Genomic DNA, 15,179 nt, shown 5'->3' on the forward strand with positions numbered 1-15,179 from the left:
ATTTCAATAGCGCCTCTTAAAAACCGGCTCGAAACCAGTCAATGATCATATCTGGTGCACCCCCACCTGATTCTCCAATACCCATGGCCATGACGGGGTCTGAATGTACACCTTGATGTTCTTGCAAAAGGACTTGAGAATGGAAAGTTTCAAATACGGATTTGAAACGAATAATTTCATTATTGAGACACTCTTCCCGACCAGCCGTAATAAGAACACGGTCAACGAGCATGTCCGCGCCCTTCCACCAATCATCCTTTGCACTATTTGCCTCAACGTAACCGAGATACTCCTTTGGCACTGATTTGAGGACCTCTGCACCCAAATACTGGATCGAGTTGGTAGTAAGGATATCAGTGGAATCACCGCTCTTGAGCGTTCCATGTATATCCGAGAGATCCACCCAAGGGGATACCAGGCAGGCACCTTTAAGAGGAGAAGGAAGGGATAAAGGCGGTACATTTTCGTTGTCGAGAGGGTGCAAGATATGGGCAAGAACTTGTAGTATCAAGTTTGCACCAGCAGACTCGCCCACCAATTGAATGTTCTGTGGTTCAACACCGAGGCTCAAGAGGTGCTTGATGGCAGTCACCCCCTGTTTGAGTTGAGTGGGGAAAGCAGCTACTGGGATGAGAGCTACGGGAAAGAAGGTCGATTAGCGGCCTGTGCGTGGCGGGTGTGGCGTAACCAGATGCTCACTGTACTCAAGCAGAGCTACGGACACATTAACGCCGCGTTCTCCCAGTCTGGTACGAATGTGGGTCAAGTACTTCATATGTCCTTCAACAGCAGGCACGGTGAAAGCCCCCCCTATTTTATAATGCACATTCAGTAAAGGCACCAACGACATATGAATAACGCATCTAAGATACGCACCATGAAAACACAAGATAACCTTCTCCAGTCTCCGCTCACCCAGCCAAAGTAGATTTGCATTTTCGCCGATTGCCTCGACATGGGGTTCTTGCTTACCCAGCTTATGACACCAGGCATTGTAGTTCCCTCTGGTTGTTCCAGAAAGGTATTGAATTTGACGGATATTGAAGTTGTTGAATGAGAATCGAATATAGGTATCAAGAACGCTCCGTTTTCTAGTCCTACCATTCCATTTGAAGATAAAAGTCCAAACTAAGATAGTAGCTACATGGGATGAATGAAATCAGCTTCGGATACATATATTGTTGTTGTGAGTACTGACGCAATCGAAGAAGTTGGAAGAATATCGAGAGCCTTTCGAAAAAGGAGGGACGACCGTACTGTTTTTCTCGGGAGGTCATGTGAGAGGTCTCCGGCATCTTTTGCGGTCCAGGACATCAAGCGAAAGATGATGTCGTGTTAGACAGCGTTTAAGTATAACTGACCCTAAGACCTCCTAAGACTCGGGGAACAGGGTTGCACCTTGGTTGCGCCATCCGTGGTACTTAATGATGCGGTTGAGGGTCTTTTAGGGGCTACAAAACCCGTTCCAATCGTCACTGGAAAACAGTGAGTTGTTGGAGGTTGTTGGCCGCTGGAAAGCAGTGTTTAAGACTGGTTTCACACGGTTTACTGCAATCCCACTGACATTAATATTGTGACGTCGGACAATTTTTCCAGTGGAATAACCCTGTCATTGTTGACCACAGGATCACAGGATCCCAGCGGACATCGCAACTGATATCTACTGATCGCCTTCCCACTGGTTTCCAGTGTGGATCGGAATTTCGGTGTAGTCTTCAACGTTTCAACTTCAGGTGTCTTTTTTTCTATTTTTATTATGTTTACTCAGGGGTCTATTAATTAATGCGACGCTCGAAGACATGGTCCGTGCACACTAGCACAAGAATACTAATAGATATGATTGGATTGCCCAACTTACAAACAGCGCAGATGTCATCCAACTCAAAGATCAGAGAGATCTTTTGAAAATTCTGACAGTGAGGAGGCGGAAAGATATGAGGACATGAAGACAAGTCGCCACTTGTGCATACTGATAACAGAATGACTAGTAATTGATCCGGTGTCTCTAATTCCAGATGGTGATCTAATATATCGACGGTGAGGCTGAGAAATATAACTGTCAACAAGCGGGTACGTACTGAGTACTGAGTACCTAAGTCCGGCCACTTTGGTGTACTGTACTTATCAATAGAGAGGGATGATATGCTCGCAAAAAGTCAGATCTCAATCAAGCGACAATGCAGAGCAAACGATGAAATCGATCTCAGTCCAGTCATTTGTATCCCCTTACACTCCCTTTCTGCCACATCTCTTTAGCCGATCCCTTCCAGCTTCCCACATAACCCTCGACGCCTCCACATTCCATCAATAGGGTGACCTTGTCTATAAAAACTAGCACCTCTGCGATTTCTCCCGCGCCCTTTAATACGTGATAGAATCCGATACCTAGTGCGAATGAAACACGTTGGTCGGATGGGCCAATAGCGGGTTAAACTGGGGGGATTCATTTAGACTCTCCAGCGTTTCGGTGTCGTTTCTCTATGTGGTAGATTAGAGCCGTTGATGCAGAAGCTGCATAAAGTGCTCCAAAAATACGAGGTGTAACGTGTGGCGCCGGGAAGCCATCACGGAATTCTGAAGTATCCAACTTCGTGAGAAAATCGATAAATTGTGGAGATGACTTGATATATAGGATAATCATCTTGGAAACCAAATTCTGCAAAAAACCGATCTGGATTACAGCTACCAGTAGTTCACCGATGACCGCAGGTAATGTCAGGATTGCCAAGAACCGCAGCGCTGTAGATGTCTGAATAGCGACTGAACTGACAAGATGCGCCGCGATGAAGCCACCGTGACTGTCCCCTAAACGAAGACTTTACCTTCCCCGAAACGAGCGTTTCGAAGATTGTTTCTTACAAACAAAGTTGAAGCATGGACATCCTAAACGTCTAGAGTTCCGCATTTGCACAGAAGCTTGTAGATATTGCTTTGTCCATATCCAGTCGTTCCTGTATGATTTGAAAGCGAAATGGTATCTGGAAGTATAAGTAAACAACAATTCATCCAAGTGGAGAAGAAGGAACTGCGTACATCCTTCTGGTGCCAACGTGGTGGTGGCCGCCGAAAAAGCAGTCGTAGACCCAGCATGAGGACCTCCGTGCGGGCTCGTGATCAGTGGTTCTTGAGATTCGTGGCGGGTAGACCGAATGACAATAGTAGTCTCCAAAAGCCTACGATCAGGTATTTGATGGATACTAGTTGTAAAGCCCGCAGAGCCAGATGAACTAGGAATATCATATTTCATCATATTTCAACTGTTCGAGGTGATGATAGGATGGCTGACGTACGTTGCCAAGTCGGGTTCATCTAAGATTGACCGTTGATTACCGTCGTCAGAGACTACTCTCATAGGTACCTCATATGGAACGGCCGGTGAGTTCCCTGAACATATGATATGGCCCCTTCCATCTGTTGCTAAGAGTGTCCAGCTAAAGAGCCGGGAATATATCAGCGCCAGGGACATTATTGGTTTGAGATGGATAACCAACTAACCTGAGTCGGGCGGTGTGATATCTTTAACTGAACCATCAAGAACTGAAATAGAGAGGATGGGATTTCGAGAGCTCCATTAGGACTGAATGATAAGCCGTGAAGGAACAACTTCCGATTTGAGAAAGAGACTAGAAGACATGTCGAAGAAAGGGTAAAGCCCAGGAATATCCATCAACTCGTTCACTGATATAGGCACAACACTTCGAGTTCGAGTTCTTATTTCGGGAGTTGCGTTGTTTGTATGAACCACTTCTAAAGCTTCAACAGCAGTTGTCGAAATGTGGTCTCCTCCGGCATCAGATGATAGTTAGTATAGAGTAATTTTGGCATTTTCCATGGAAATATTTGGATAATGTTGATTTCTGGTCATTTATCTTGCGAGCCTCGTAGACAATAAGACCAAGTTTCTTTTCCTGTTCGGTATCAGAGATATTGTCGGGCTCGTGTAAACGTAACTCCCAAACGCCAGAGGGACGATTGTTACATCCCTTGATCCTAGTAGTCGCCCATTTGGGGTATTTGTATCCCGTGGCGTTTGGTAAGAATATACCCCGGCCGAGGAGAAGGCCATCGGATGCGGGTTTGGTTTTAAAAAGCTGCGGTTTTGATGGCGTATCATGCGCATCTTTGGGGCCTCTCCAGCGTAGGAGAAAAGAGAAGGTTGATAACGAAATTTGGCGTATGGATCATCTGACGTATTCGTTGGCGCGTTTGTTTTGGAAGTATAAAGCAAGACCGTCTCGGACGTGGAAGGCGAGGGTAGATAGAGTATTCTGTCTCCGTCATTAGAATTTCATGGCCGATCTGCGGACCGTAGGGCTTACTGTCAAGATAGAAGACTTTGTGGAAAATCTATTACTTCAACAGAAAGGTCGATCTTGTTCTTGAACTAAATGTCCAAGAACCGTTTGGTTGAATTACCCTGCTTGCTCTCGCGAAGATCCGCACGAAAGCTGTGGGAGCTATGACGGATGCGACAGTCTCGCCAACATCTTGAAAAGGATATCTTGGGGAGAGATTAGGATTGAGGGCTACAACTTATTCAGCGTGCGTTTGGTGTTAAACGTAATTTCTTGCGGTGTACGAATTCTGGGCGGCTTTATAGGTAGTGCAGTTTGCGGTTTCGCGCGCTGGAGAGTAGGTATACCATCGTCGTTCAAAAACGCTGCTGCTAGTGGAGCCAAGGTATACATGAGAGTTGAACGTTCTGAACGTTAACGTGTTAACAGGGGATTGATATGAAGGTAAGTTACCTTCGCCGTTCGCCGTTCGCGTTGAATATGTCACGATTATCACGTGTTACGTGACAAATAAATAGACTTTCCAAATTAAAAAGTTACCAAACGTGTCTGAGCATAACGGAATGGACAGCGAAGACGAGGATCTCGCGAGGTATGTCGCAACAATGTATTTTGAGGTCATATGGAAAGGACCAACCAGACACAACAAGGGCAATCGCCTTGAGCCTTGAGGAGAGCCAGCGCTCAAAGACGCGAGAAATCATTACCATCGACGATGACGATGAGGACGGCAGCGAAAACAATGAACAGACGCGATATCAGGCTGATTTGCAGACAGCCATCAAAGCATCTCGAGCCACTGCTCAGGAATCACAATCAATTCCATCTCAACATATCGGGGGACCGAGGGCAGGACAACACAAAACAGGACCCTCGTCCTTCCTAGCGGAACGTGCCAAGTTGGAAAAAGAGCGACTCGAGAGACAGAAGAGGCTCAGAGGTGGAACGAGCTTAGGCAACGATACTGATAGGAACAACCCTCAGTCTGATACTGAAAGTGACGTCAGTATGGGCGAACCGCCGACAAAGAAAGCCCATCTTTCGAATCCCCTTGAGGGGATGTCAGTTCCTTCGGTTTCAGCTGGTGCATCTAGTACCTCTGATACGAAGATATTCTGGGATGGTGAGCTTCGTCAGACTGCTACCAGGTTTGCGGAACCACGGAAGGATGGTCAACGGACGTTTCGGTTAACACAGGTTTTAGGAAACGTACGTCCTCATCGGTCATCAAGGCCACTGATACTAATCTCGTCATCTTAGAAATCAGAGTTAGCTTTCGCCATTTTGTCTTCATATTCCTTGGATTTCCCCTGGATTTATGAATTTTTTGACCGCTCTGTCCCCGTCATCATGGTTGCTCAACCAGACGCGATGGGACAGGCTGCGATCAAGTATACTTTTCCTACGTGGGTCAAAACCACCCCTCCACTCCGCGGAGGTTTTGGATGTCAGCATATGAAGGTCGGTCGAGCTTCAACACCGTCCGGCAAATAACAATTATTGACCTTGCCACCAGTTCATGCTCGTGGGTGATTCGGTTCCGAGTCACCGATTAAGCTTAATTTTTCCCGTAGCTCTTTTACAAAAATGGTAATTTGCGGGTCGTTATTTCGACTGCCAATTTGATCGCATATGATTGGCGTGATATGGAAAACGTAGGTATTTCTTATTCTAGCTGAGCAGTCTTTCATACCCCAAGCAGTCCGTCTGGTTACAGGATTTACCAATGCGCCCACAGCTCATGCCGCCTGACCCCAAAGCCAAGGATTTTCCCTCTATCATGCAACAGGTCTTGCATGCTGTTAATGTTGCCCCCGCTCTGAGGACAATGCTTTCAGATCATGTGAATATTGTTTCTATCAACGCTTATATAAAATTGAAAGCATTTTTTGTAGCCAAATATCCCTCTCAGGACAATCGAAGATCTTCGTATGCGGTGGGATTGGTCTAAGGTTAAGGTGCACCTCGTCGCTTCTATCGCGGGAAAGCATGAGGGGTGGCCGAGTATAGTGAAGTATGTTCGACTATATCCTAGAAAAAAAGGGATTGACAAGCGGCAACTAGAACTGGACATCCGCGGTTAATGATGGCGATTCGAACTATGGGACTCCGGCCAAGTAGAGGCCTCGGGAAAGGTAATATGATAATTGAATGTCAGGTTAGTTGGGTGCCTTCCACCGGAAAAGAACGTCTGCATTCATGCGCCTTTTTCTACTTCAATTCAGGGGTCTAGTCTCGGCAATTTCACTACTCAATGGTTAAATGAATTTCATTGGTCTGCAAGGGGAGAATCTGCAGAAGATTGGCTTGATGAGCCCAAAAGACGTCGCGAGAAATTGCCTTACCCGCCAGTAAGAATTCTCTTCCCAACCAAGAAGATTGTTCAAGAAAGCGCCTCTGGAGAGCCAGTAAGTAATCATGTTGTGCCACCTGTTCAAGTTTTTCATCGCTCATCAATTAAGGGAGGAGGTACAATTTTCTGTCGAAGGAAACAATGGGCAGCAAAGAATTTTCCCAGAGACAAGTTCTATGTCTCAAAGAGCAAGGCTGGTCCAGTGCTCATGCATTCCAAAGTATGCACTTATATCAATCGATAAATATAATTTCGTACTCATATAATATCAAGATGATTATAGCGACCATACAACACACGAATCCTGCATCAGCATCGCTAAACAGAGAGGGGTCCGATACGGAGGAGGACGAGCCTGAGGTTAAGATTATCGAGCCAGCTGTTGGCTGGGCTTACGTCGGTTCCCACAACTTTACTCCTTCAGCGTGGGGCACTTTGTCTGGAAGTGCATTCAACCCAATTCTAAATGTGAGTGCCATCAATTCGGACGTAAGACCCTGACGCTATTCATACTTTGATATCGGTCTAGATCACGAACTACGAAATTGGTATTGTTTTCCCTCTCAAGGACGATGCTGAGGCGAACCGGGTGGCATGTTTTGAACGGCCTCCTCGGAAGTATACCACCAACGTCGATGAACCGTGGGTAAGGAAGGTTTTGTTTGGAGTATTTGTTGCCATAACTGACCGCCGTTATCCGGTATTTGTATGCGCTACTTATAGATCCAGGAAGAGTCTATATATCATCAGCCTGAAGCAAGTTGAATGATGTTACACAATTCTTGGCGTAATAATCTAAGCCAGGTCCGCAGTTTCTTTGTCATCAACGTTTTACATCTCCATATCAATCTCCACGTACTTTAGCTTGTTCAACCATCGATAGCCACCATCCACTGAGTGTTGACAACGAAATTTTACTATTTTTTAACCTCATAAGACTTTCCAAGGATGATGATCGTTTCAAGAGTAGGCTGAAACATGGTGTTCGCTCCAGGTATCCTGATTGTTGGACACCTAAATTTTCTTGATATGCAGTGTAGCACCTGTTTTGGGTATAATTAGACACCCTTGATTCATCGATCCATCACCTTGATCTCGATTCAAGTCTGTGACGCCTTGCCCGACGAGGTACATCCAGGGACCTTGATTCCTTTCATATATATGGAGCTATTTGGACATGTACAATTGCCGTTAAAGTCTTTGATTGGTGATACAAAGCCGACAGGTGTTACCATCTAGGTATTATTGGAATGTTAAGTAGAAGCTAGTGGATGTAGTGGGGAGGTTTAATGAACAGCGTAGTGCTACAAAACATAATGAATCCGATGTCGAGGTAATACTAGAAATATGTACTAATAATTCAAGCAAATTATAGAATGCGAAAGATAGATAGATAAAGGCTGTATGTGTCTGTAAGATAAAAAATATTGCCAATAAATAAATAGCAAATATATGAGCAACTGAGAACGTAGAACAATCCACCAAAAAAAAGAGAGAAAGCCCATTACAATGAGTTATTACCTCACCCGAGCGAAAATATCGTCAATCTGTAATCTAAACATCTCCTCTACGGCTTGACGACGAATATTACCCTTGGTAGCTGTTCGGGGCAGGGTTGATTTGGCTACGACAACAATCATATCCGGTGATACGATCTGTTCATGCAAATAGCGTCGAGAATGGAAAAGGCGGATTTTGCGGAAGATGTCCTTTTTCAGCTTGTCTTGGTTCATCTCGAGGCCTGGTTCTATAAACATTACGGGTGAAGGACGACCCGTTCCGACTACCACACACTCCGCAATAAGGGTTCCGCACATCGCTCTAGCGTTATCTTCAATTGCCTTTGTGTCGCAGCGTAGGCTGTTCTCTGACTTTATCCAATCGTCGTCTCGTCCGCGGTATAGATAGAAGCCGGACATGACTTCCTGGAAGAGATCTCCGGTGTGGAAATGTCCATCTGCATGCCGTAGAGATACATCTGGACAATCGGGGGATTCAGAAAGGATAACAAGCTCGAAGAGCTCGGCATTCGAGCGATGAGCCGACTGGTTTTGCTCGGATTTTGAAGCTGTGGGTACGAATCGATATGAAGTGCCAGGAAGAGGCGCCACTAAGGACAAATTGCGTTCACAGCCGCCTGATAGGAGCATTGCGCCGACTTCTGTACTACCGAACAGGTTCTAGAGGACGAAGCACATTATTTAGTTCCAGTCCGTAAATCATGTTTGAAAGGTTGAATATAAACGTACCCGGATCTTGATCCCGTGCTTGTAAGCATATTGTTCTTCTTCGCGCGGGAGTGGGAGTCCAGAATATACCACGTCGTCGAGAGAAATGAGCATGGATAATAGCCTCGAGTCTTGACGTGATGCTCGAAGTTGGTTCCCGAGGAAGCTGGCGAACTGGTTGAGGCGATTCAAACCGCAACGAGTAACCATATCCTTGAGCTCCTCCGGTGAGTAATTGAGGACAGTAGGCTGAACGGTACAAGCGCCATGCTGGAGCGTGCCAAGGAACACTGTTCACAAACATTAGGAGCTGTTTCTAAGCAAAGGCTCTAGAACATGTACTTACTGAAATTCTGGCCAATATGACACATGCTACCCCTGTTGAGGAGAATTCAATTAGGTCAAATGTAGACATGAATGGTTGAGAGACGCACATGAATACTGTCACATCTTGCCTTTGCGGGCTACATGGATAGCAAAGATGGTGTGATTTTACCAAGGCAGATGATAGCCATCGATAATTTGCTGGCACCAGCTTTGGGCTTCCTGACGTTGATCCACTGGTGTGGAAGACGAAGGCCAAATCCTCAGGAGTGACATCGGGGAGTGGTCGTAGCCGTAGATGTTGGAGATCGAGACGGCGAACATCTTCTGCTGCATGTGTGAAGTATGGACTGTCCCCTAGGATATTTGAGAAGGAGGTGTCGTGTACGAGAGCGCTTGCGCCAGCTCTTCGCATGAGTTCGTAGATTACGATGGGGTTAGGTAGGCGTATGCTGAATAGCTGAGGCACGTAGCCGGCTCGGGAAAGACCGTATATGTGAAGAACATCGGTATACAGAAAACCGCTTAGCCTGGAGCAGAGTTTAGAAGAAGCGAGACTACGAGTAATTTAGTGGGACTTACCAAACACCAATAATTGAGCGTTGCGGGATATTATTACTCCCCAAGATCTGTGTCCAATACTTTGCGAACGTCTCTACATCACGATAGAATTCTTCGTATGTGATTGTCGCCCAGGATTTGACACGATTGCTGGATGTATCGAGCTCGGGGATTCTGAAGGCGGCAGAACGAGCTGACTTTGAGGCGACGTCCTCAAGAACGGTAAGATGCGTCTTTATCATCGGCTTGAGATGAGAATCGAAGGTAGGAGAGAGGGGTTCGGACAATCAAAGCCCATATTAGCAAGGCCTTTAATAGTCTTCCTATCTAGACGCTTATTGGTACCCGAGTCAAAGACGGACTGAGGCAGGAGATGATAGATCTCAGTTGGTGATCTGTGTTGATGTCAAGATTTGAACGGAAATAGCGCTCCAATATGGATGATGAAACGCGACGGACGCGCCCGTAGATGAATTGGGGATGGACTCTGACTCAGTATCAGGATGTTGTTCCAAGGCGCACCGAAGATCGATGATGTGGGGAATTGAGTCAGCAACCTCCGTGTTCGTTGGCTACACATGGTGATTCGCAATTGGAAGGTATTGCCAGAAGAAGAGGGTGTAGCGAGCGAGGCCATAAGGGGCTAGAGGAATTCTTAGATGACAGTCCAGCGAGTTTACAGCCACGGAGTGACGGGCGCCAGTAGATGGCCACAGCCTTGGGCATGATGTGCTTGTGCCTAGCCTGCTGTCCCACGTAGTCCACGTATGTATTCGGAAATCCGCGAATATTTTATGTCACACTAAGGTGATACATATTTCGTACTGCAATCATGATGTTGCAAGAGAGTTTGCTGGATTCCGCTGCTCGTCGGTGCTTGATAGTTGCAGTAGGCCGTCTCCATTCGTGCTGTACGCACTCCGTCGTTATTAGCATTCTAACTGCTGGCCCTGCTTGATTGTTGTCAGAGGCTGTTAGTGAATACACGGCCTCAGCGCCCGCATGCTGAAATCCTCATGCTTATTCCCACCTCGTAGCTGTGGTAGGGGCAGAGCGCACCCAGACAAACTGCTCGAGTCATTGGTAGCTCCCCTCGCTGGACGTTCGGAGTTTGTCAGGCTACACTCTGAAAAACGAGTGGGATTAAACCTTGATTAAACCTTGTTGGAAGATTATCTTAGTTACCTCTGTGACCATCATCGGGCCTTTCCCTTGATGCGGATAAGTCGCAGTCATCAACTCCATGGACCGAACTCAATATGGTAATGGTCCATGACACGACATTTCTTAGACTTACCCATGCACTCAAATGTTGGCATCTGCGGTTCGGAGGATACAATGACTCGTTTCGCAAACCTTACGAACTATCTCCTCTGGGTTCAATGGTCGGCGTTCCGTGCGTTGGCTCAATCTGTTTCGGAATTCTTTACTTCACTGCCTCTTCGCATTTAACTTGCACCTCTTGGGGCTCCGGTATCATGTACGCCACTAGAATGATCTCTGTAGATGAGACGAGGGGGGAAACAGTTTGGACGGATCAGGAGGCGGGCCGACATACCGCAGAACGGATCGAAGCTGTGACGGGGTGACATCGGTATGTTTGTTCTGCGGCTGACATTGTCGAGAGATTTCGGGAAACTAGGGACGAAGTTTTTGTCATGCAACTTGCTCTTTCCCCTCGCTGGTCGGCCTGTCATTCTCTAGCGTTGCTCTGGAAGCAGTATTTTTGATTTCACGCCGGTCCCATGAGCCAAACATACACCACTACCCTCTACAATCAGTCTTCTGGGGAGTACGAGGTGCTACACGTTGCGGATCTCGATGTGTGGGTGGCGTATGATGGTGGTACCATCATCGTAGTGCAGGGCGCTACTGGTAATACTCCTGATACTGGTTCAAGTTCTGGTGATCATCCCGTTCCTGTTGAGGTATCAACTCCAGATGTGAGAGTGGTACGTATCTACTATTTTCTGAGATCCAGTCGCTGACCATGGAAATACTTGGGTCCCCACGGTAGTCAAGCGTGCCCGCTGTCACCACACAGGGCGCCGGTGGGATCATAACAATCAACCCAGTGATGTCTATATCAATACCTCCTACGCAATCATGGTTGTCCATCAATACACGCACAGAAGTCCCTACTGTTATATCCGAAACCCAGGCACCGAGCACTCCAATTTCACTGCCAACCTCCGAAAGTCCGCTTTCGACATTGTCGAATTTGATTGTTCCATCGTTGCCATCAGACTCCCTACCAGCGACAACTTCGTCTGTGTCCATAAATTCCTCGAGCTCGGCCGTGGTGTCGGCTAAACCGACGATCACTGTTGCTCCTCCCACCCAATCTAACAATCTTTCCCCCTCCCCACCCTATTACGTCGCCATTGTGGTAGGATCTATCGCTGGCGTTGCTACCCTAGCTGCGCTAATAGCATGGGCGTTTCGGAGGCATGCGCACGCAAAACGCCGTCGTCTGGCCGAGTCTGCAAGCCAGCTACCTTGGGTCTATTCAGGTGGAACTGATGACGACGACAGATCAGCAGGTACATCTATCACTCCTGACGTTGAGTATGGAATGCGAAACGCTGATACAGAGGTGGGAATCACGAACCTTGGCAGTCGAGAGGACATGGCGTACGTTCAAGCCTGGGAGCCAAGAGGTGACCGAGACGTTGGTGAGCCCAAGCGATCCGAAGGCTTTACTGACAGGAAGACACGACCCCCTTTCCTTGCTCAACAAATCCCATCTTTCCAGCTCTTTTCTCCGCATTCTGCTGGCGAGTTTATGGAAGATACCCCATCACCACATGGAATCCGCGTATCTTCGGGCACTATCGACCCACAGCTTCTAGTGGACACCCTCGGGAAAGGGTCTACCTTACTCATCACGAACCGAGTCCCTGGCGACATATCGGTATGTTCTAGTCAAGAAGCGGGCTTTCCATCCCAGGCGTGCGATTCCCTTCCGCTGCATTCCAAAATTGGGACGCCACGGGAATTTGTTCCGGTACGAAGCTATCTTGCGCTGGACGGCGAAGGATTTGATATACCACGGGAAGAGAAATCCGTTTCTGCATTTTCCGCCATCACCGACGAGCTCCTCGAGAACAAACCAAGATCACGAATTATGTCTGCCGAACACATTCGGAAGACGTGGGACCGGAATGCGTCTGCATCAAACGAATACCCTGGTATTTCTACGACCATCACCAAAGACCATGAACCTGATGGCGAGGGATGGGCTAACTCTATACGTTCCAATCTTGTCAATGCTCTTAACGCCGTTGCTGCGAACTTGCCCCTGACTACTGTCACGTCCAGGGGCGAAGAGGTGGAGAACTCTGACAACTTGACCCCTGCGCGTCCAAAACGGTCTCTCAAATATAAGGAACTACTGTCTGATGATAATCTATTCTCGTCACTGGATCGCAAAGATACCATCAGCTCTGTAGCATCTAACCCGTGGAGTTTTGTCGACACTGGAAGTAACAGCGGTATAGTACACATACACTTACCAGCTTCGGATACTGGCACACTTTTAAGTCATGGAACATCAGACCGGCTCGCTACCGCAGATTCGAGGGATTTTACGCTACGGAATCCCGAGCCGCTGCAAATCAAGAAGAAGCTCTCGTTGACACCGCTTTCAAAACGCCGATCATCTGTTTTGAGTAACTATTCAAGGTCTCGAGTTATAGGTTCCGGAAGTTCAAGTCTTATAGGCTCGGTATCACCCTCAAAGCGACACAAGAAAGCGTCGAGTTACAGTGGAGGCGTCAAGCGGAAAGGAACCATTGATAGATTGTCCTCACCGGTTTATTCTCGGACAACGTCTATGGCGACTATCTCTTCTACGACATCGGCTGTATCTATTATTGCCGGTACCGATGGGATGGTAGGGACAAAATCTGTGCTCAGGGAGGTATTGAAGGGTAGGAGGAGGAAAGCGAAGAGGGTCAAGGATTCTCTGTCCACTTCGTCGGGTTAAATTTACTTATCGGGAATAGTATGTTTGTGCACATGTCTGCATAGTTTGTCAATGTGTGATGCGTGTACTGTGATACGTGTACATGCGCAAACTCCGTGTGGTCCCTTTGTACTCAGTTACGGCTAGGCAAGGTGAAATGAAAATGGATGGTATTAAGATCTTATCTTATGGTTCCACGTCTATGATCGGGGACCCGTAGGAACCATATGTACTTAGTTGACAGGTTGTCATGCTTCCGAAGAGTATCCCGCGAGCACTTGGTGCCTCGATCGACCCCTTAACTTCGGATCTTGATAGTGTCGTCGAGGAGTATTAGATTGCCCACATCACATGTGACCGAACATTTTCCGAACCAACATGAATCACTTTCTTTCCCAGTGATTATGATGTAGAACGACAACTGATATCGAAAAAACAAGGTCCCATAATTTAAATTGTAACGGAGATTGAGGATTGTACATTATGTATTCATAGTTCTAGGCTTGATTGGGTGAGCCTAGGATCATTTTTATTCCAGTCCGAGGTAAGATAGCCGCCGCTATGGCCACGTTTCGAATGTTACTAAGGGTCTAAAGTTCGCATACCTCAAAATGTCTTCCGATTTTCGCTTCGAGCTTGTTAGGCGAGATGGACGTGATAGAAGTAGCGCACGATTATTCTGGAAACGTTGTCGAGGGGATTATCTGACATACTTAATACATGCCGCCTCGATAACTTTTGTACACGAGGTAGAAACAAAAAACCTACACACTGGCTTTGTTTGAGTACGAGTTTCCTGCAGAACTACAAAGCAATCTTCTTTGTATTTTTGAACAGCCCAAGATCATCATTTGATCGCAACATATTAATGTGAAGGCATCCTATCTGAGCGTTTATGTATTGAGCGTTTATGTATTGAAACAATTCACACTGCGGCCCTCGGTGACGAAGCTTGAACAATAATGATTTAGCATCGTACAAAAAGTTTTTTCGATACTCTTTTAGAATATAACGGCATGACAGAAGAACGAATCTCATACGGACATAGTACTAACGCTTTGTACTGTCGGGTAGCCCAGCCCATATGATCTCCACCTCCGACAGGAATAAGCAGCCTAAAATGGAAAACAAGAATAATCGGTAATTCTTGGCGTTCCTTACCTTTTAGCTTCATTCAATCTGACCTTCTACTGTTGCTAATTTCGTATCCCGAACTGAGTCGCTGTCAATGTCCGCCAGCGTCAAACGTTAAATACTGGTGGTTCCTTAATCAATTGTCAGTTTGTGAGTCAATGGTCGTGGGAGCATTGAAGCCAAAGTGAACATTGACTGTCCCACTGATCTGGCGTTTAATTTAATCCTAGAAAGATGGCTTGGAGGCAAAATATCAAATTCGGTGTCAGCTATTTGTTCTGCATTCGGCATAGACATACAAAATCAAAGCTGTCAGA

The 15,179-nt window shown here is 46.7% G+C and overlaps 6 protein-coding genes across 6 annotated transcripts; 2 read left to right on the forward strand and 4 right to left on the reverse strand.

Moving 5' to 3' along the window:
- Window positions 1-16: 16 nt before the first annotated feature.
- Window positions 17-1,277, reverse strand: AGABI2DRAFT_121834 (hypothetical protein; the record flags this gene model as incomplete). Its single annotated transcript, XM_006455857.1, has 4 exons — window positions 17-636; window positions 700-810; window positions 877-1,140; window positions 1,199-1,277. 4 exons carry the CDS (start codon window positions 1,275-1,277, stop codon window positions 17-19), a joined length of 1,074 nt encoding a protein of 357 aa, XP_006455920.1.
- Window positions 1,278-2,883: 1,606 nt separating this feature from the next.
- AGABI2DRAFT_121835 (hypothetical protein) lies at window positions 2,884-3,352 on the reverse strand (the record flags this gene model as incomplete). The annotated part of the gene is made up of 3 exons (XM_006455858.1): window positions 2,884-2,978; window positions 3,034-3,227; window positions 3,291-3,352. 3 exons carry the CDS (start codon window positions 3,350-3,352, stop codon window positions 2,884-2,886), a joined length of 351 nt encoding a protein of 116 aa, XP_006455921.1.
- Window positions 3,353-4,428: 1,076 nt separating this feature from the next.
- On the reverse strand, window positions 4,429-4,715 carry AGABI2DRAFT_195223 (hypothetical protein). The gene has a single exon (XM_006455859.1). The coding sequence runs from the start codon at window positions 4,686-4,688 to the stop codon at window positions 4,527-4,529; it is 162 nt and encodes a 53-aa protein (XP_006455922.1). The 5' UTR covers window positions 4,689-4,715; the 3' UTR covers window positions 4,429-4,526.
- Window positions 4,716-4,889: 174 nt separating this feature from the next.
- AGABI2DRAFT_121836 (hypothetical protein) lies at window positions 4,890-7,413 on the forward strand (the record flags this gene model as incomplete). The annotated part of the gene is made up of 12 exons (XM_006455860.1): window positions 4,890-5,504; window positions 5,556-5,756; window positions 5,812-5,820; window positions 5,870-5,950; window positions 5,998-6,138; window positions 6,191-6,309; window positions 6,360-6,453; window positions 6,521-6,703; window positions 6,758-6,868; window positions 6,922-7,116; window positions 7,178-7,294; window positions 7,372-7,413. 12 exons carry the CDS (start codon window positions 4,890-4,892, stop codon window positions 7,411-7,413), a joined length of 1,908 nt encoding a protein of 635 aa, XP_006455923.1.
- Window positions 7,414-8,165: 752 nt separating this feature from the next.
- AGABI2DRAFT_210568 (hypothetical protein) lies at window positions 8,166-10,006 on the reverse strand (the record flags this gene model as incomplete). Its single annotated transcript, XM_006455861.1, has 5 exons — window positions 9,783-10,006; window positions 9,311-9,730; window positions 9,223-9,254; window positions 8,898-9,166; window positions 8,166-8,828 (listed from the first exon to the last, which is right to left on the reverse strand). Exons 1-5 carry the CDS (start codon window positions 10,001-10,003, stop codon window positions 8,166-8,168), a joined length of 1,605 nt encoding a protein of 534 aa, XP_006455924.1. The 5' UTR covers window positions 10,004-10,006.
- Window positions 10,007-11,506: 1,500 nt separating this feature from the next.
- AGABI2DRAFT_180762 (hypothetical protein) lies at window positions 11,507-13,749 on the forward strand (the record flags this gene model as incomplete). The annotated part of the gene is made up of 2 exons (XM_006455862.1): window positions 11,507-11,713; window positions 11,779-13,749. 2 exons carry the CDS (start codon window positions 11,507-11,509, stop codon window positions 13,747-13,749), a joined length of 2,178 nt encoding a protein of 725 aa, XP_006455925.1.
- Window positions 13,750-15,179: the final 1,430 nt, after the last annotated feature.

The sequence above is a fragment of the Agaricus bisporus genome, assembly GCF_000300575.1.
Source record: "Agaricus bisporus var. bisporus H97 unplaced genomic scaffold AGABI2scaffold_11, whole genome shotgun sequence".
NCBI classification, from domain to species: Eukaryota; Fungi; Basidiomycota; class Agaricomycetes; order Agaricales; family Agaricaceae; genus Agaricus; species Agaricus bisporus.